Source organism: Myxocyprinus asiaticus, chromosome 21, assembly GCF_019703515.2.
Source record: "Myxocyprinus asiaticus isolate MX2 ecotype Aquarium Trade chromosome 21, UBuf_Myxa_2, whole genome shotgun sequence".
NCBI lineage: Eukaryota > Metazoa > Chordata > Actinopteri > Cypriniformes > Catostomidae > Myxocyprinus > Myxocyprinus asiaticus.
Window position 1 is genome coordinate 7,477,099 of NC_059364.1, and position 21,249 is coordinate 7,498,347.

The 21,249-nt window shown below is 36.9% G+C and overlaps 2 protein-coding genes across 3 annotated transcripts in view; both read left to right on the forward strand.

Moving 5' to 3' along the window:
- LOC127412197 (actin-binding LIM protein 1-like) overlaps nt 1-7,390 on the forward strand; it is a 232,954-nt gene extending 225,564 nt beyond the window's left edge. Inside the window, exon 24 of the mRNA XM_051648379.1 lies at nt 7,260-7,390. The gene's annotated coding sequence lies outside the window, so the exon portion shown is untranslated. The remainder of the gene's footprint in view (nt 1-7,259) is intronic.
- Nucleotides 4,771-21,017, forward strand: LOC127412200 (eukaryotic translation initiation factor 3 subunit L). Of its 2 annotated transcripts, none has more exons than XM_051648391.1 (15): nt 4,771-4,911; nt 5,092-5,134; nt 7,260-7,473; nt 7,557-7,636; nt 7,893-7,954; nt 9,526-9,595; nt 9,709-9,782; nt 9,963-10,134; nt 10,230-10,384; nt 10,980-11,150; nt 11,528-11,661; nt 13,426-13,599; nt 14,986-15,175; nt 20,440-20,520; nt 20,660-21,017. In XM_051648391.1, the coding sequence occupies exons 1-15, from the start codon at nt 4,879-4,881 to the stop codon at nt 20,735-20,737; spliced, it is 1,731 nt and encodes a 576-aa protein (XP_051504351.1). In that variant the 5' UTR covers nt 4,771-4,878; the 3' UTR covers nt 20,738-21,017. The 2 variants fall into 2 exon arrangements, with proteins under 2 accessions (XP_051504351.1, XP_051504352.1); XM_051648392.1 differs by having other exon boundaries at nt 4,789-4,930.
- Nucleotides 21,018-21,249: the final 232 nt, after the last annotated feature.

A 21,249-nucleotide genomic window follows, 5' to 3' on the forward strand; every position in this document is an offset into this window, starting at 1 on the left:
TGGTTTATATATATATATATATATATATATCACACACACACACACACACACACACACACACACACACACACACACACACACACACACTCACCATATGGTCCTAATAAAGTGCCCAACGTGGTCTTCAGCTGTTGTAGCCCATCCGCCTCAAGGTTAGGCATGTTATGCATTCTGAAATGCTATTTTGCTCACTACAATTGTACAGAGTGGTTATCTGAGTTACCGTAGCCTTCTGTCAGCTCTAACCAGTCTGGCCATTCTCTGTTGACCTTTTGATTCTCTGTTCTCTCATCAAAAAAGTGTTCCCTCCGCAGAACTGCTGCTCATTGGATGTTTTTTGTTTTTGGCACAATTCTGAGTAAACTCTAGAGACTGTTGTGTGTGAAAATCCCAGGAGATCAGCAGTTACAGAAATACTCAAACCAGCCCATCTGGCACCAACAATCATGCACTGAGATCAAATTTTTTCCCCATTCTGATGGTTGATGTGAACATTAACTGAAGCTCCTGACCCGTATCTGCATGATTTTATGCATTGAACTGCTGCTATACGATTGGCTGATTACATAATCCATAATCCATGTTCCTAATAAAGTGCTCAGTGAGTGTATTTTCCTGATCCATGAGATTAATGTGTGCAATGTCTAAAGTTTGATTTTGAGGCAATTTGATCTAATATTTATTCATTTTATTTTTTTTACAATTTTGCAAATGTATGTATCTAATGAGAAATATATACTACTTATTTGTCATTTTCAGTTCTGTTCAAGGTAATTAAGTCAAATTTTTTTTAATAACTGTCCAATAAGTGAAAGGATAGTATTTGAGGCAAAAAGCCCCAATTGCAGGGGCTAAACACCCCTATAAAACACTTTGTTTTTTTAAAGTGGTGCGAATAAATTTGTTATGAAGAATGTTCAAAGTGGACTTGCATTGACTGATCCAATTATAATGGAGATTTTTTTTGTTTATAATATATATGAGATGTTATGAAATGCCAAATATGATTGAAATTAACAAAAAAATGGTTAACCCATTTCTGAAGTAGTTATTCTGAACAAGCATTATCTTAATTTGTCACTCAAAAAAGCATCTTGCTGTTTCAAATGTATTTTCTGAAGTTGAGAAATGTGTCCCTATATTGTCCTTATTACACAATATCACTATAACCCCCACCTGGGGGGCTTTTATCCCAAATGTTACCATTTTTTTATTAATTGTAATCAAAACAACACTCACTTATTATTTCTTTTCACACAAATTATGTTGCTCCATCAATATTCAATAAAAAGAAATTTCGTTTTTCCATCTTAATACACTTTGTGACCAGAAAAACGCACATTTTCCTTAAGGTGAGCATTTAGCCCAGTTGTACCATAAATAATGTAAAATAATTGTTAATGTTGTTAAAGGTAGGCTCCTATAAAGTGATATCAAACGTCCTTATATGCCTGTTACTCAACGTTAAAGTATGCTTACTTTTGGCCCTTCTCATCTTCATTTAGGATTACCATCGTCATCATCATCATCATCACAAAAATTCCCTAGTGTCTCTTTGTGTGTGTTTTGAATTTCTTTAACCATTTTAGCTTGTTTGCACTTACATGCCAAAGTGGCTTAAACGAATTCAAAACAAACACTTTTAACAGCATTTCTCCAATCCTCTTCAAGCCAAACAAGTAGACATATGGCACCAGTTATTGAAACTCATAACAGCCTCCTTCCCACGAGTGTTGAGACAAAACTACACGTGGGATTTCAAAGCCTAGCTTATTTATTTATCGCTAATTCAAAGGGCGCAGTTTCTATTTTTTGCCTCTCATGTGAAATCATTGCTCAGTGAAGCGTGAATTCCCTCATTCAAATCATCAGAGAACTGCGGCACACTATATATAGTTTGGGTGGAACAATAGTCGTGTTGTTTAACAAAGCGCTGTCCTCCGCGGTGTTTCATCGCTTATCTTGTTGAGCTATTCCTCATTATAAAAGCCAATAAAACTCAGCTACAAAATGTTAAAGCGAAGCTGATGGGCAAATGTTAGTGCTCAAAAATAGGAACATTCGCACCATCTTCAGGACACTCATGGTACTGCAGCTCTAAATATATTACATTAAAATGCATTGAATAACAAATGACTACGCCGGCCGCGTTTAAATCTTATTAATGTAACAATTATTTAAAAAAAATAGTTATATAAAACATTTTAATATCCATTTAATCGACAAGACAACTAAAATTATTACTAAGACCGATCAGCACGGTTAAGCGGCCCAGAACTTGTTTCTAATTGGTCAGGTGCTGAAGCGCAGACGGCGTTGTCACATGTTATCTGTTACTTTTCTCAGCGCTGGTCAGGATGTACCAATCACAGTCGCCTTTTTTTTCTCCTTGAATAAGAATTTTACTAAATCTTTTTTATAGTATTCGCTACGCCAGAATTTCATTTATATGGTACAAATCCTTCCAATTATTTCATTTAAATTATTATACTTATTAGTGTTCAAATATTTGCAAGAAATCAACATAAAAAGCGTTGTTTAGCATAGCAATGCATATAGACCGCGGCGGTCCATTACACATTCTATGGCGGAACACTGGGGTGGTCAGTAGTACCGTACCGTAGTAATGAGACAAGAGACCGCTTTTTGTTTTTTGTTGAATTGATGTATATGGAGGAGATGCTTCAGTGTGCTGTTTTTGTGAGGAAATGTAATGAATTGACCGCTTATCCGCTAATCCTCATCATGTTTTACACTGAACAATCATTTTGGAATGAACTATGTGTGGAGTTTACTCATATAAAATTGCTGTTTATAAGAGAAGAAACTGACAATTTTGCGACAGGTAGTTGTCAGTTTACGGCTCTTTCCATTCAAATGTATGGTATCCGCAAACGGTGACTTACTGTCGTAACACGCTAGTTGACGGTCGTGTCTAGAAGGGATCCTTCTTTCGTCAATCTCGCGAGATTCTTACATGGCGTTAATTTGAAGTCGCACAGAAACGAGGAGCGCTCGTAAAAGATTGTTTTAAATGGTCTGTTTTGATGAACTGTCAGATTTGATGATCAATTCAAGTTAAAAAATAAATATTCACATAATAAATTTGATAACTTTAGCTTTACGTTTGCTACATTTGGGCATGAGATATTATTGGTCACTGGAGAAGTACATCAATCAGCTCAGTTGATGAGAGTTTGACTCGGTGTTCAAGTGGTAACATTTCGCCCCTTATATAAGAATCACTGGGTTCTAATCCACTCAAATGCAAATATATGCTTTAATAAACAAAGGTTCCTTGAGTGGGGACAAAATTCGACTGAATAGGAGTGTGAACTGCCGAACACAAACTAAATCTCCACAACATTTGTTTGACATTTCCCAGTTCTAAAAGAGATAAACGTCTTTAAACAGCAGATAATAATTTTTTTTTCAACACAATCACTTTTTAATTCATGAATTACTATTAATGTCAATCAAGTCACAATAACAGAATCTAAGATTGAAAGTAATATGTGCCTTAACATTAACTTATGTGAAAATATTACTGTATCCAAGAAACATGGGATGCTATATGAGATTTCAAAATGACAACAGGATTTCTTAATAATTATAAAGTAGAGGCTATTTGCACTAAGTGTAAATAGCAACATCTTTGCACTAAGTGCAAATAGTGTTAGACAGATACTATTTGCACCTCTAATTAAATACAAACAGGGCATCACCGCAGTGTGTTTATCTAGAGTCCCACAGACACCCCAACCTATCACTGCAATAAAACCAACCATTATATTCATTTTATTTATTATTATAAGTAGTTTTAAAGAAAAATATTAAGAGTGGTGACAGAAAACTAGGTCAAAAGGAGGATTAGAACCCAGGTCATCCACATAGAAAAAGCACATCCACTCTATTTTATCACACTAAGCTATTGAACAGACATTCAAAGAACAGTTTGCCTTTAATTTCTTTGTTTCCACCAGACTATTTCAGTGCAAATAGCCTCACTATGTGGCAGGTATTTTCACCTAGTGCAAATAGTCACTCTATGATAATGATGATAATAATGTTATATTATTGAAGTTTCTAATGCTTTCCATCATTAATACGCTGAGATAAAATAGCACAGGCGAAACCATCTTAACAGAATGCGCATGCGCGAGAAGTTGACGAGAGAGGGATCCCTTCTAGACACGAGCCTAGTTGACCGGTACACTTTCTCCTATGGTAAAAGCCCAGAGATCTTTAGCAACGTTGTTGGTACATATTTGCCATGTATATTAATACCTTGGCAATACTGTATTCTATAACAACCATGCCAGTAAACTACTACTTTACATTTATTTTATTATTATTACTTTGGTATAGATCTCTGCGAGCGCCCCCTGGAGGAATACCACAGTGTCTCAACTTAGCTAATAACCATGGCAACTCGATAATGCAAACATGATAGATCAGTAATATAAATTCTTTATATTGGGGGGAAAAATGGCGATAAATTCTTAAATTGTTCTTTCACGCTTTCATCTTTGCGGCACTTCTCACGTCATTTCCTCAGGATGAATCTCTCGCTTTCAATAAAAGTCGAAGTCGTTTTCAATAAAAGCGTCTGCTCATTTCAGACTATCTCCAGACCTTTATACCAACGCAGACCTTTTGCTATTTTACACAACTTATATTTAGTTAATGAGTCCCAAAGATAAACAGCTCAAGTTATTCCGCCGATATACCACCACTGTCCCACAATTCCTTGATGGCGGCTCCGTCACCGGAAAGAGCTGCGGTGTACTTCCTTTCTTTCCTCCGCGCTGCACGGTTGGCCGGTAGCGTCGAGGTTTATTTACGGATTAAACTGAAAACAGAGGAATAAACGTCATCATGTCTTACCCGGTTGAGGATGAGGATGCGAGTGTACGTTCCCGGTGTTACAGTGAGGAACATGAGAGAGTGTTTGATACATGAACGCGCTCAGAGCATGTTGGCTAATAAAGAGAAGGATGCTGAGCAGGCTTCAGTTTCACTCATTGAACATAGTCGTCTTGCTTTGTTATTTACTAAACTCTTTTGTGTTTACTTATCTTCTGTCTGTAGTATGACCCTTATACTTATCCCAGTGACTACGACTATCACACCGGTGAGTATCAGATCAAACAGGATCATCACATCTGTGCATATATAGTAAGTCTTTGGTTTACTATCAGTAGTTATTTTTTTATTAGATTTTCAGTGAGATATCACTGAAGAAGCCAAACTTAAACAAATACACAATGAACGATGGCAAGAGCTCTTTTTATGTTGTACCGGTAAATAAACACAAGTGGATAAACCTGCATCACGTATACACAACATATACGATTTATTAATGCATGGTATTTGCTTAAAATAAACCGTGAATGGTGAGTCATTAGTTTACTGTCATAAATAACAAATTAGTATTTTTTTAAAATAAATTACAGTTACAATAAGTTCAAATAACTTTGCAAAATCATTGGTTTCCATAATTGTTCATGTCAACATTCCCCTTACAAAGTCCAGACTTGGAAACTCGTGTAACTTCTAGAATTTCATCTAACCCACTAATAAATACGACTTTGCTGTATCACTGGAACTCGTAATTATGATATTTCCGACTCCACTTTAAGGGCACTTGTGAACAAGGCCAAAATACACTTACTTAGTTCGGGACTCTTATTTTGAAATTATGGCTACTTGGCTCTGTTACAATGCTCTATGTTTAAGTATTTACCAAATTAAGCTTTTTATAGCCTATTTGTTCATCGGATGAAGGGTTTAGAAAATATATATATATATATATATATATATATATATATATATACATATACACGCACACACACACACACACTGGCAGACAAAAGTTTGTAATAATGTACAGATTTTGCTCTTATGGAAAGAAATTGATACTTTTATTCACTAAAGTGGCATTCAACTGATCACAGTGGACATAATGTGAAAAATTACTATTACAATTTGAAACAAAAATGTCAGAACTTCTTAAACTACTTCAAAGAGTTCTCATCAAAAAAATCCTCCACATGCATCAATGACAGCTTTGTAGATCCTTGGCATTCTAGCTGTCAGTTTGTCTAGATACTCAGGTGACATTTCATCCCATGCTTCCTGTAGCACTTGCCATAGATGTGGCTGTCTTGTCGGGCATTTCTCACGCACCTACAATAGCATGATTACTCAAGAATAAGTTGCTGGCGTGATGGCTGCTTGAAATGGGGCCTTTCTAGATTTGATCAAAAATGACTTTTTTCAAATAGTGATGGTGCTGTTTTTTACATCAGTAATGTCCTGACTATACTTTGTGATCAGCTGAATGCCACTTTGGTGAGTTAAAGTACCAATTTCCTTCCGAAACAGCAAAATCTGTACATTATTCCAAACATTTGGCCACCAGTGTATATAGATATAATTTCATCAGATGTGTGTTTTGTATTATTATTCACAAGATATGAAGTTGGAGACATGATGTATGTGTTGACAGGGCACGTTTCCATAGTCACGTTTTCTTTTCGTTCCCTCACTTCAATTTAGAACACTTCTTTTATCTAATCAAAATAACCAAATTTGCATTGAAGTGAGGATAAAAATATACGTGTATGAATATTGCTAGTCAGTTATGGTTTTATTTCACCTCTAGAGGCAGCTGTTATACTGTAGAACTAAGTTGTTAGAACTGTAGAATCTGCTGGAGGAGAAACATGGAGGAATAAAAAAAAAAAAAAATTGGCAACTTTCGACATAGATTTTTGCCAATAACTGATAGTTCCAAAAAGGAACTATCGGCACCGATTAATCGGTAAAACCGATATATCGGTCTGCCTATGTGTGTGACAGCACTAGACTGTGTAATCAACAAACAAAAATGTAACCGTGACACATTCTTTGATAGCCAATCAGAAGACTTTGTGCTTTCTGCCTGTCAATAATTTTGCAAGTTCTCATAGTGTAGTAGTTGATGCAGCATTCAGGTTTATTGTCATATTCAGATTCATAACAATTGTCAGCTGAGGGCGCTGTTTTGCTACTGTCGTATTCGACAACCATGAGAAGACACACTCGGTCTCAATGCGATCTTTGGAGAGTGGTGTTTTGGAAAGAGGGGGCATGTCTAATTTTACAGCACAGTCTCGTGGAAGTTCCTGAACAGCTAAAACCGTTTACAGCACCTTAAATGTAAAGCATGTAGAAAACTGAAAACCAAAGCTGTATAAACTGTGTGTCTTGTGTAGGTGACCCTAAAGCTGATCTGGCTTATGAACGTCAGTATGAGCATCAGCAGACGTACCATGTGATCCCTGAGGTCATTAAGAACTTCCTGCAGTATTTCCATAAAACCATCTCTGACCTGATCGACCAGAAGGTTTACGAGCTGCAGGCCAACCGTGTGTCCAGCGAGAGCATTGAGCAGAAGATCTACGAGATCCAGGATGTCTATGAGAATAGGTGAACAACCATACAGTTTATATAGACTGTATTCAAACGTATGAAAAAAATATTGATCTCAACTCGCTTTCTACTCATTTTAGCTGGAACAAGCTTACAGAACGTTTCTTTAAGACATCGCCATGGCCAGAGGCAGAAGCCATCGCTTCCCTGGTCGGTAATGGTGAGTGAAATGATTTGGGTTTTTCTGGAGCATTCAGGAAGCAGAAAATCTGAATGGACCCTTTCCACATTTCCAGGTTTGGAATGCGGATGTAAAGTATAGCAGGGTAACCTTTTATATCATACAAGACTTATCCTGCTAAATTAAGGTGGAAATCCGCTGCCACAGTCTGTGAAAAGGGTCCATTGTTTGAGCAATTTGAAGGAATAATTTTCTTTGTTGACCTGGGCATGATGTTTTGTTCTGTTTTGTACAGATGCTGTTTTCTTGATCCTCTACAAAGAGCTGTACTACAGACACATCTATGCCAAAGTCAGCGTATGTCTGCTCATATATCTTGTTAAACATGTTTTTGAAGTCTTTCTTACATTTTGTTTGGAGGAAAGTGTCTGTGAATATAGATTTAGCCCCCTAGATTAAGTATCAGCTCTTGTCTGACGTGAAGAAAGTAGGCTCGTTTGAGTTGCCAAATGTCTCGCCTTGAAAGAAGACAAGAGTAGGTGGCTGCAGTCAGGGGAGGAGTGAAGCAAGTGCTGTCATGTCGGACAGTACTCACTTCTCGAAGTGGATCAGCGTAATGTCGTGTAAATTCGCGTTAGTGTCCTTTGTTGCTGAAAAAGTGGATGCTATTTAAATTAAATACGTTTCTTTTAAAATGAAAATGAATATGATGAACAAGTTACCCCATGGACCTGTTATTTCATTTCCCCCTAAAGCAGTGTCTTTTTCAATCATTTTTAGTTGAATATACACATGTAATTTAGATATTTTAGAAATATGACAACAATCACATGTCCCATACAGAGATCATACTGTCAGAGTGTTAACCGCACAGTTTTCTGTGATTAATCGTGATTAATCATGGTATATGGTACATTACAACAAACATTAAAATTTTATTATAAATATATTTACTTCATACTTTTATCATTTATCATTTATTTTAGTTGTTTAAATATGTACATGTTAAAATCGTCATTTATTTTTTTAATTTTTTTTTATTTTTTTTACGAATATAGTTAGACAGATTTCTACAGGTATAAATCTTTGATACAAGTATATGTAAACATGCTTCCGTTCAGTCTCTAGCGCACACGCTGGGTCTCTCTCATGCTGTTTTGCTTTTGACTCTGTTTCAGATGACAGCGAGTGAGCGTTTAAGGGCGATGCAAAGAGATACAGCAGCTTGCCTGTATCTTTCCCACACCTGGCTCACCGCTTGCGTGTGAAGTCTCCATTCTCTGTACAGTAAAGCAGCTCCTGTGTTTATTATGCCCGGGACATGCGCAGCACGTAATGAATAAGCATGCACTGCTCCACACAATCAGTTTCTGTGCTAGGATGTGCAGTCGAGTCGAGCGTGTACCTACTGAAAAATTATATATGCCAATTTTAGCCATAGGAAGTGTGGAAAAACAGTGAAGTTCAGTGCAAAAAACGGATACTGCATTAATTGCATTAATTTTATTTTCAACACATTAAACAGTCAACAATTTATCGCAGAAATGAATGCGTTAAATTTCCCAGCCCTAATGAAAACATAATATCAGAGTTTATTCAATCAAACACTTTAGAAGAGAACAAAATATCACGGGTGTTTAAGCCAATAAGAATTAAGCTGTGTCATCGGCAAGTCATTTTCTGTTGTGCTTGCAGTTTGCACAGCTGGGAGAAAGCAACTTGGCCTCCTGGCTCTAAAAACTGTGGCCGCCTTGTATTTTTGACATACGTTGCCATGACATCACAGCAAGTCGGACAGATTTCTAACCAGCATGCACCTGCCGGTGATCACCTGTGATCGGTTCTGCGCAGAACTTGTTAATCTCAAACTAGCCTAGTTTCTTGTATCTTTCATGCTTGTAAACAATGAATCATCTTCTCATGTGTAGGGAGGTCCAACTCTTGACCAGAGGTTCGAGTCATACTATAATTACTGCAACCTCTTCAACTACATCCTCAGTGAGTCCAAACTATTCATTCAGCATTTGTAGTTTGTTAATAATTAAAGCGTTTTTTCATTAGACTAGTTTCACAAATGTAATGGTATTTACATGTGGTTGTATTTTTCGAAGATGCTGATGGACCAGCACCGTTGGAGCTTCCAAACCAGTGGCTGTGGGACATTATCGATGAGTTCATTTACCAGGTAAGAGCAAAAAGTCTCAGAAGCCCTCTTGTTTTGCCACTTTCTCTGTTTGGACTGCTGTTGCTAACGTACAAGTAGCATAAAACAAATCTGAAAAGACTTTTACGTAAAGTGTATTTTGCAATGTCTCTAAAGAAACGAACCTGTCTAGTACAAACTCAGGTGTTCTCTGATCTGTAGTTCCAGTCGTTCAGTCAGTATCGCTGTAAGACGGCCAAGAAATCTGAGGAGGAGATCGAGTTCCTGAGGAACAATCCCAAGATCTGGAATGTACACAGCGTGCTGAATGTTCTTCACTCTCTGGTGGACAAGAGCAACATCAACGGTCAGCTGGAGGTGTACACCAGCGGAGGTGAAGGACTGAAGTGATTCCTCATAGACCAGCTTTTGGCTTTCTTGTTGGTCGTCTTCAGATCTGTGTGTGATGGTTTTGTTTGTTTATCACAGGTGATCCCGAGTCTGTGGCTGGTGAATACGGCCGTCACTCTCTCTATAAGATGTTGGGTTATTTCAGTCTGGTGGGGTTGCTCAGGCTTCACTCTCTGCTGGGGGATTACTATCAGGCCATCAAAGTCCTGGAGAACATTGAACTCAACAAAAAGGTAATAAAATAATCCAGATTTCAGTAGCTGATACCAAGTCTCAATACCAGTTTCGAAACCACAGTGAAAATTTGTAAGCTATGAAACACAATCATTTATTCAAGTAAAAATAAAAAAATACACAAATTACAAGCAGTAAAACTTACTGAGGTGTAAAATGAAGTACTTAAAGCTGAAGCTAATTTCTGCACCACAAATAAAAAACCTTTGTTTTCAAAATGGCTTTCTGAATACACCCCCCATCTGCCATTGGTCAAACAAAGAGATAGTCCTGCCCCCAACTCATGCTATTGGTTGAGTAACGTTGTTACAGCATGACTAAGCAGGTCACTCAAAACAAACAGAGCAATTTTCATAGCGCCATAAAAAAAAAAATTACCCATGAATGTTTTACTAATACTGTAGTTGGCTCTGCATATTAAGTTATATTAAGGACAGAAGAAAGTATTTTAACACTGAAAAAGTTACATACTTCAGCTTTAATTGTAATTAATTACAAAAAGTACACAAAAACAGTGTATTTGATTAGGTTATCATGCAAACATTGTATTCATAATCAATGGCTATAAATTAGTTTTGTATCTTTGTATTTCAGAGCATGTACTCACGTGTGCCTGAGTGTCAGATCACCACCTACTACTACGTGGGTTTCGCGTATCTGATGATGAGACGCTATCAGGATGCCATCCGCGTGTTCGCCAACATCCTGCTGTACATCCAGAGGACCAGAAACATGTTCCAGAGAACAACCTACAAATACGAGATGGTTAGCGATGACTTTTCCACCATGTAGGACAGTTTAACGCATTTTGGTTGACAATGAAGTGGTTTTGCAGGCCCACTGGGTCCACTTGGCTAGTATGAGAATGAGAAATTTGGGGGAGAAATGTTTAATTGTCTTAAAAATAATGTCACAATGCAACAAATCATCATAAAATGATTGTCATAAAAATAGGCTTTATATTCTTTATGCAAGAAAAAAAAAATCTTGGACATGTTTTTGTGAAATTCAGTTAATTTGTGCTTAAAAATTTCTGATGTTACACTTTGTAAAGTTGAATTCATTTCATTATATCATCAGATTTAGTCTGTGCTGTCATTATGATTTGGTGTGATGTTTAATCAATATTCTGTTATGTTCAGATTAATAAACAGAACGAGCAGATGCACGGGCTGCTGGCTATCGCTCTCACCATGTACCCCATGCGCATCGACGAGAGCATCCACACACAACTGCGTGAAAAATACGGCGACAAGATGCTCCGCATGCAGAAAGGGTAAGAAAGCACACACATTCTGCCTTCAAGTAATTATTAATGTGTAGAGCTGGACAGTATATTGGATATTCACTATATATTTGGATAAAATTAAGCAACATTGATTTTAGTGTACACTTTAATTGGCCATTTAGTGACATCTCACTAGTTTCGCAATCCTTCCTTGACTATGTTATTCATGAGTATGAGAGCACAACTACAGATATGTTTCCTCCATGTGTTCATTTAGAAAATTGTTTACATACCAAACATAATGAGCCTCATTTCTGAAACACTAAATTTTGTATAACTATTATTGTTGCATTCAATTTAACGTGACTGTTTGTGTAGGAATTGGCCTTATCCACAAAACGTGAGAACAAATTTGTATAAATTGTAAGTAAAGCCATTTCAGAGAAAATATTATAGCTATATCACCCAGCCCTACTGGTATGCATTGTGTATATATATATATATATATATATATATATATATTAGGGGTTTAACGGTTCAAATTTCTCACTGATCGGTTTGTATCACGGTTTTAGGGTCACTGTTTCGGTACAGTTCGGTATTTGCAATGTACAGAAAAAAAAAATACTGCTAAATCCAAAGTAAGAATACTCTATTTGGTAACAAACATTTTCATTGTTATTCATCAATCATTGTTTTACAGTAACCATAGTTTAACTATTGTATTTGTAGTCAAAACATAGTAACCACAAAATCAGCATTGTTACTGTCATGTTTACAATATATAGTATAATCATGGTTACTATACTATATGTAAAACCATGGTTAACTGTATCAAAACCATGATTTCTGCAAAGAAAACCATGGTGATAGCAGTCATGGTTACTACAATATTACTATAGTAAAACCATGGTTAATTTTGGCTGGGTCTTTAACTAAAAAACCCTTTTCTCTAATTAATAAATCAACATTTTAACTTCATACCTGCACTATTACGCTACATGCATCGACATAAAATGCATTTAATTGCACATATATTCAATATTTGGAAGCTGTACATCACTATAGAAGGAACTTTGCTATTAAAATGGATACGAGGGATGTTGTGATGCGGCTCGAGTGTTTTAATCATACGCGGAAATCACACATCTTCGTCAGTGAGTAGGGAAACATATCATTGGCAATGAACACCCCAATCGCTTAAGTTATTTTATGCCTGTCCGAATCAGCACTGAGTGCTTGCTTAAAAACAAAAGGGAGAGTGTGCAGTTTTGGCTCTTTCCCCGGTGATTTCGGCATAAATGATCATATGTCGATGTATTACCAGTAGACGGCGCTCTTGTCGAGTGATGTCTGCAAACAGTGCCTGTTTTGTAAAAGTTTTTTGACCATTGCTGTTATAATTAACTGCAAAAAGATGATGTTTCCAGACAGGAGACCTGAATAACGCAGGGGGCATCTCTATCAGCGGCTCGTTTTCTCCACTTGCCATTTTCAACTACACACAACTCTTGCAGAACAGTGATGTCATCAGGTTGACCCACGTGAAACACTGGCGGAGTGTATCCACCTACAACAGATCCATTCAGGTGCATTAGCGGAGGTTGTAACTGTGCGTATCTATTTGACGCTTTATTTTCTTCACAAAACCTTGTGCTCCAGATGCGTCAATAAACTTGAGGTAAACCGCGGTGCCAATGCTTCCCGAATGATGGGTGGCGAACCGTACGGTTCGGTTTTTTACCGAGAACCGTTACACCCCTAATATATATTATGAGGTAATGTACAATTGTTTCTCTTGTTTTCTCTCAGAGATCTTCAGGTGTTTGAGGAGTTGTTCAGTTTTGCTTGCCCCAAGTTCCTGTCGCCTGTAGTTCCTAACTATGACAACGTTCATCCAAATTACCACAAAGAACCATTCCAACAGCAGCTCAAAGTGTTTGCGGAGGAGGTACAACAGCAGGCGCAGCTCTCCACCATCCGCAGGTAAAACACATTTTGTTCGGTCTTATGGAGTTTTAAGTAGGGATGCACCAATATGAAAATGTTTGACTTATACCAATTTTAACAAAAAACTATTGGCCTATACTGAAGCCGTTATTTTGCCACTTACCTTATTTTGTCATCAGATCACTGTTTTGCTTAGGAATTGTGTTTTTAAAATGTACAAAGAGGCACAAAATCCATTGAACATGGATTGGGTCTGTTGAACACATAACAGGCCAAAATTCTAAAGAGAGACACAATGAAAGATAAATAGAAGATAAAACAAATCAAAAGAAAAAATAACTAAATATGATAACATGATGATTGATATGAAAAAAGGTTATTTTGTACTTCTGTATTTGCAGTTCAAAACAACAGAACTGTAGAACATCACAAATTCATAGTATGCATATGTTTGGCAATTGTCAACCACATCATGGAAAAATATAAAGTTACCAAAGAAACAAAATGCCCTTTTAAAGGAATAGTTCACCCAAAAATGAAAATTTGCTGATAATTTACTCACCCTCAGGCCAATAAAAGTTCTTCTGAACGCAAACGATTGATTATTTGAGAAACAAAACAATACTTAAATACTTTAAGTACAAATGTTCCCTTCCGTACATCTCTGTTACGCGCGCTCATGAGAGGGATGACGTAAGCTCATTGGCAAGGTCACGCATCATGTGGAGGAGGAGTCAGGAAGCGTGTCATTGTTTACAATAGAAATAAAATAAAAAAATAATTTCCAAATAATAATATAATAAAACAACAATGTAAACAATGACGCGCTTCCTGACTCCTCCACGTGACGGGTGACCTTACCAATGAGCTTACGTCATCCCTCTCATGAGCGCACGTCACAGAGATGTAAAAATGGAGGATATTCACTTGCATTGTTTAGAGGAGGAGGCCTGAAATGAAATCCTAAAAATCTTAAATTCTGTTTTGATGACGAAAGAAACTCCGATCCATCTTGGATGGCCTGAGGGTAAGTTTTCATTTTGGGGTGAACTATTCCTTTATGTTCTATTGTGGTGTAATAGATCATGGAATATGCCATCCAGAGTGCTAGAGGGTGCCAATTGCTTACACAGTGCAGAATGAAGTGCTGACTTCAGTCTATTTTTAATTCATATCAGCATTTTTTGCTTAAAACCGATTTGCCGATGGTTTTAATTTGGTAAATAATGCCCAATACATCGGTGCATCCCTAGTTTTAAGTGTTAAAGGCAGTTCTGTTTCAATTTCCAGGTAAAACAAGAATTTTGAAGTGCATCGAGCAATCATTTCCGTATGGCCATTATTTGAAAACTATATTCCAACACCAGAATCTGCTTTTGTGGAAGCTTCTACATGAGCTCATATATGACTTCTATCTCTCAGTTTCCTGAAGCTCTACACCACCATGCCTGTGGCCAAGCTGGCCGGATTCCTGGACATGTCCGAGCAGGAGTTCCGTATCCAGCTGCTGGTCTTCAAACACAAGATGAAGAACCTGGTGTGGACTAGTGGTATCTCTGCTCTAGACGGAGAGTTTCAGTCTGCCTCTGAGGTCGACTTCTACATTGACAAGGTGTGTGTTTGTTAACCATTTATTTGTCTTTAACCTCTTACACTCAGAGCGGCCCGGTATCGGGCTGAGGGGGGTGCAGATCACGAAAAAATATATATTATGGCAGTGGTTCTCAACCCTGTTCCTGGATGCCCCCCAACACTGCACATTTTGTATAGATGAAGTTACTGTTTACAAACAAATGCTCCACCCGCCACTAACGGGTTCTTTCGGTAGCCCAGAAAAGAACTGCTGTCTATTGATGCTTCACTCAGATTGATCTGAAACTGCCCAAAAAGTGCAGTTTGTGGGATTGAAACACCCCTTTTCCACAGATTATTGGAGATTAGGGCTTCTTTATGTTTCCACCAGATTGTTGCATCAGGAAAACTCAGGGTTTTACATAAATTATTATATTTCACTTGCCACAGTCGTTGTTATCTCGTCTGCTCCATTAGACACAACTGACCCGCAACAGCTGTTGGCGGATATTAGCTTTTTTACGATGAAACCGCGCAAACTCTGATCACCGATCTGCTGTTGTTACAGATATGAGGTCAAATATGCTCTAATGATGATCTTATATGATCAAGACCACCATATATAATATGATATAACGTGAGGAACGGGACCCGTCTCACCCACCACAGCGCATGGACTACTGTTTGTGAAATAAAAATAATGTCATTCTGCTAAAATTATTTTATGTCTTTGCATTTATTTTTAATGCAGTAAATAAAATGGTTCAATAAAAAACGGCTGTTATTAAGTTTTGATATGGAATATGATCATATTGAAGTAAAATATGATTATTTATTGTATGTGGGTTAAGCAGTTAAGACACATTGTTTGTCTGTTAACTGAACCAAGTTTAAACTTGTTTTGCCAATATTTCTGAAAAAAAAAACACAATTTCTTCACTGTAAACCATAGATATTCCTTTATAGTAGGCATGTGACGGTATCAGATTTTCACGTCACGATAATTGCTAAAGCTTTATCATGGTATACGGTATTATCACGGTATTAAATTACATAAAAAAACCAGGTTAAATGATAAAAAAAAAACAAAAAAAAAACTTTGTTTTCTTAATAACTAGTTTAATTACTTTTTCAATACCAAACTGGGCTTTTAAATTAACAGATAACAAAAAACTATGAAAAGAACCCATAACATAAAAAAAAATAAAATAAAAAAATACCTTCAACACCATAGATACAGTATTGCGCAAAATCTTCACAAAAGCATTTGTCTTAAGATGGTTATTTATATTTTCAGCTTTAGTGTATCAATAGGAAATGTACATTTTAGACTCACAAACATTACTTTTGTGAATGGAATAGAAGAACAGGGAGCCCTGCAACAGATGTCATGGCCCCCAAAGAGACCCCCACTGAACATCGAGTCAGTCTGGGAATACAAGAAGAGACAGAAGCAATTGAGACAGCCGAAATAGATAGAAGAACTGTGGCAAATTCTCCAAGAATCTCAGAACATCCTATCTGCCAACAACCAAGAAAAACTGTGTCCAGGTATACCTAGGAGAATTGATGCTGTTTTAAAGGCAAAATATTGATTTAGCTTTTATTATGTTTACTGGACTTTGTATGATGTTAATTGATAATGAAAACATCCTTTTTGAAGACATCCTCACTATGCAACATTTTTCCCAAGTGCCTAAAACTTTTGCACAGTACTGTACATAGCCAAATATTACTTTAAGTTGGTCTTAATATTTAAATGGTCACTATGCCATGGGGCCACTGATCATTACAGATCAGTGCAGGCCTACAACTTATCTTGTTGAGGCCAATGATAATGTAAGGCTAGACTAATTTTATTGGGCCAGCTACTAGGATGCAACAATAGCATGAATGTTTTTTCTGGATAGCAAGCCAGTTGCTAATATATAGCTAGGCGCTAACTAAAAATGTAATTACCGCAAGTTCACTCACACTGTATGCAAGTACGATTGCATGGCATTCCAACATGAACTTAATATTGAAATCATCATTGTGCAACATTGGCATTATTAATTACAGGACGTAGTATTAGCTGATTACAACTGTATTTTAGTTGTTACTACAAGACGCAAACATTACTGTGTTGCTAGCGAAGTACTCTTCAGCCACTTGAATGCAAGCTATTATCTGCAAAAAGCAACAACAGTTCACTTTCTTTGTCGTCTTAGTTGAGTGTTGTCTCTCAGTTTTCAAAAACAGTTTGGAAAAACAAGCGGAACTGTCCAAACTTACCTGTCCCGCAGGTGAGCGAACACATTGGAGGTGTTCCCGTGTTTCATTGCCACTTTTCTGTCATGTTATACACAAAGGGTAGCCTTCTTCAACCAACAATCCTTTACATTTTTATGGAACCCAAAATACTTCCACACTTCTGACTTTACACTATTAGAAGGTGAATAAAGGGTCGGCTGTGTTCCTCCTCCAGCCATGCTTCTTGCCCATGTTGCTTTCGTTTACATCAGTGCGCATGTGTCATTTGTGCTGCGTACACGCAGTGTTGTGAATTTGATTTGCTGATGGGGAAAAAACTACTGTGTGATCAGAAAAATCTAAACAATTTGGCTAAAAGGTTATCTAGAATTATTTACGGTATTTTGAAGTGCCCACGATAACAATATTGTGCATGTTAATTACCACGATATACCGTATTACCGAATACATCACATGCCTACTTTATAACTTTTATTAACATTAACAGACATTATTACATTCTATAAAGCTTAAAAGATTATTAAAACTGCAGCGCTGCCTATTTCCACCATTGAAATCTGCTGCTTGAAAGAATCCTGAAGTGTGGTTTCCTTCGGTGTGACATCAGAGTAATTTAATTAATCTATACATTTTCTGACATACACAATTCAGTCTCCACTAAAGAGCTTTTGTCATGAGGTGAATCAGGGTTTGGTTTGATTAGGGAGATATCCAAAATGTGTAGCGTTGGGGGGCCTCCAGGAACAGGGTTGATGCGCGGATTGACGGTCTTGCTTGATCTGCACAAAATAGGTGTTGTTTTAATTTAAAGCATAGACTCTTATCTTTACAATGAATTTAGATGATCTGACCAATTCTCAAATACTGCTTTTAAATTTGCTGATAAATTAGAACTGTTCCATTTTCATAATTTGCAAATTTGCGATAATCATATTTAGAACCAGTAAAAAGATCAAACAGCCATATGTTATATATCTTTGGAAAGGTCTTTAGTAGAATATAACGGGCAGATTTGTTTCATTTAGTGTTCAAACTACAGGGAGTATTAGCGTGTGAAATGCACATCTATGGTAAACCGAGAAAACAGAATCATCGTCATATTTTGGTTTATAACTTCATTAAAAATTAACATGATATAAAAAGTGGCATCAAAACTTGCAGCAGATGGCTTTGAATAAAACAAGCCCACACTCAGCGTAATAGGATAAGTAGATCCTGAAATATTAGTCAAAGATTAGTCAACTGTTATAAGTTATGGTGGCTAATCGCTTATGGCGACAGTTTCTCTGGGATGGATTCACCTGAAACATGATCTTTTACGTCATAGAGGTGTCAGATCGTCATCATTGGCCGATTCCATAATTGAAGTGTCCCACGTGATTAAACAGACCCAGATCGCACATACATAGACTGCAAACAAGAGGATGCTCAAAGTGATCTGAAATGTATGATTATGGACTTTCATGAAGTATTCAAGTATTTTCATATATTATTATTATTTTTATTATTATTATTATTATTTTTTTTTTGTTTTGTTTTTTTTTGCATTCCTAGTTTTCAGTTCTGTTTTAGTGTTCAATAAAACCTGCTTGGCGATGTTTTTGGACACCTAAATAAAAAGTCCACCTTGGAAACCATGGTTCCAAATGCTATATCTTTGGATTGCATTATACTATCATCAACAACAAAAAAATTCCTGGTATAGTTGACATGTTTGAGAACAACACCCAAGTTAATTTAATGACCTTCCATACGTAATGTCTAAAGGGTATGTCAAACATGAATAATAACTGAAAAGTGTATTTTTAGCGCTTATGTTTTGTTTTGTCAGCAGTGTTTTATCATGAGAGTCTGAGCGTGATCAAAATAAAAAAAATTTTTTTTTTTTTTTTTTTTTCAAATTTTGAAAGGTTTTCCAAAAATTAATGCCATGCATTTGACCCTCTTTGCTTTTTTTATTTTATTTTTTATTTTTTTATAAAAGAGTTATAAGCTCTTACTTTTGGGTATGCCATTTAAGTATTAAATCCTTAAAAATTCCTTCAGGGTGTAAGGGGTTAAACTAGTACTTTTTTTTTTTTTTAAATACCGGGTTGCAACAGTTGTAGAAAACCTGGAAATTTCAGAGCATTTTGAAATAATTATGCTCAGCTTTAAAATATGTATTCGCCAAGAAACTACTCTTTGTGAGCGCATTCTCTATAAAATGATTTTTAGGGGGCCTGGGTATCTCTGCGAGTATTGACACTGACTACCACCCCTGGAGTCGCAAGTTCGAATCCAGGGCGTGCTGAGTGACTCCAGCCAGGTCTCCTAAGTAGCCAAATTGGCCCGGTTGCAAGGGAGGGTAGAGTCACATGGGGTAACCTCCTCGTGGTCGTGATTAGTGATTATCACTCTCAATGGGGCGCGTGGTAAGTTGTGTGTGGATCGCGGAGAGTAGCATGAGCCTCCACATGCTGGGAGTCTCCGCGGTGTCATGCACAATGAGCCACGTGATAAGATGCGCAGATTGACGGTCTCAGAAGCGGAGGCAGCTGAGACTTGTCCTCCACCTCTCGGATTGAGGTGAGTAACCGCGCCACCACGAGGACCTACTAAGTAGTTGGAATTGGGCATTCCAAATTGGGGAGAAAAGGGGATAAAAAAAATCCTTATCCCATAATCAAAAACAACTGAAAGTCATGGAAATGCATTGGGCAAAATGTGTGGGGGAGTCTTGTAACTGTTTAACACTCTATATATGTTGAACATTGCAGGAAAAAAAAAAAAAATATTTAGATGCAAATTTTTATAAATTCTGAATTTAAGATTATGTGAACTAAAAATAAATAAATAATCCAAAATGTATTATATGAATTGATAGCCCTAGTTTAATCATAAAATGTAGTATTGTGTCATTGGTTTTATTTAGGAGGTAAATAAAACTAATTTTGAACATTCAGATTTCGATATTGTGTTAGGCAAGTCTTTACACATTGTGTATATTTAATGTTAACCTGTTTGTTTGTGTAACATGCTTTCATTACCACTCTGTCTCACTCCCATCAGGACATGATCCATATTGCAGACACCAAGGTTGCCCGTCGCTATGGAGATTTCTTTATCCGACAGATCCACAAGTTTGAGGAGGTACACGCTCTTACACTGTTTTTCAAAACACAATGCAGCATGGTTTCCCTATACAGTCATCTGTAAATCTATATTTGAATTAACATGTACATATTTGCGTCACATTTTATTTTACCTCTTTCACTCTCTCTCTTTGTAGCTTAATCGAACGCTGAAGAAAATGCCTCTGACGGGCAGCTCCTCTGGTTCTGGCAGCTCCACAGCACGTGCCACATAACGGAACTCCCACCAGACCTACAAAAAGTTACTCTGATGCACAACCAATCAGAACCTGATTTGATCAGACTTTGATATTCACCAATCACATGCCGACCCTGTACATCTTTACCAGGAATCAGGAATGACCTCTGTTACTCCAACCAATCAGAGGCTATTTTTGTCCTAAAATATTATCTCATTCAGTTCATTTTGCTGACTTGCCTTGGTACCAAACAAAGTAAAGTCAGTGATAGCCATTCTAAAGCTCAGTAAGTCAATAAAGTTTGATGTGGCTAAAATGTAGTTTGAAGTTATCTTTTTCACATTTTAAATTTTACAAAAAGAAAACTTCAGCAATTTTCTGTATGCATATAATGTGCGATCATACAATTGTAATATATGAAATTATATTTATTGCCCAGTGCTCTCCCACCATTGGAAAACCAGTCGAGAAGTAGTATTGTATGATTGTGTAAGTGCCACAAGATGGCAGAAGAATATCTGTATAAAACAAAAGTATATCACATCTCA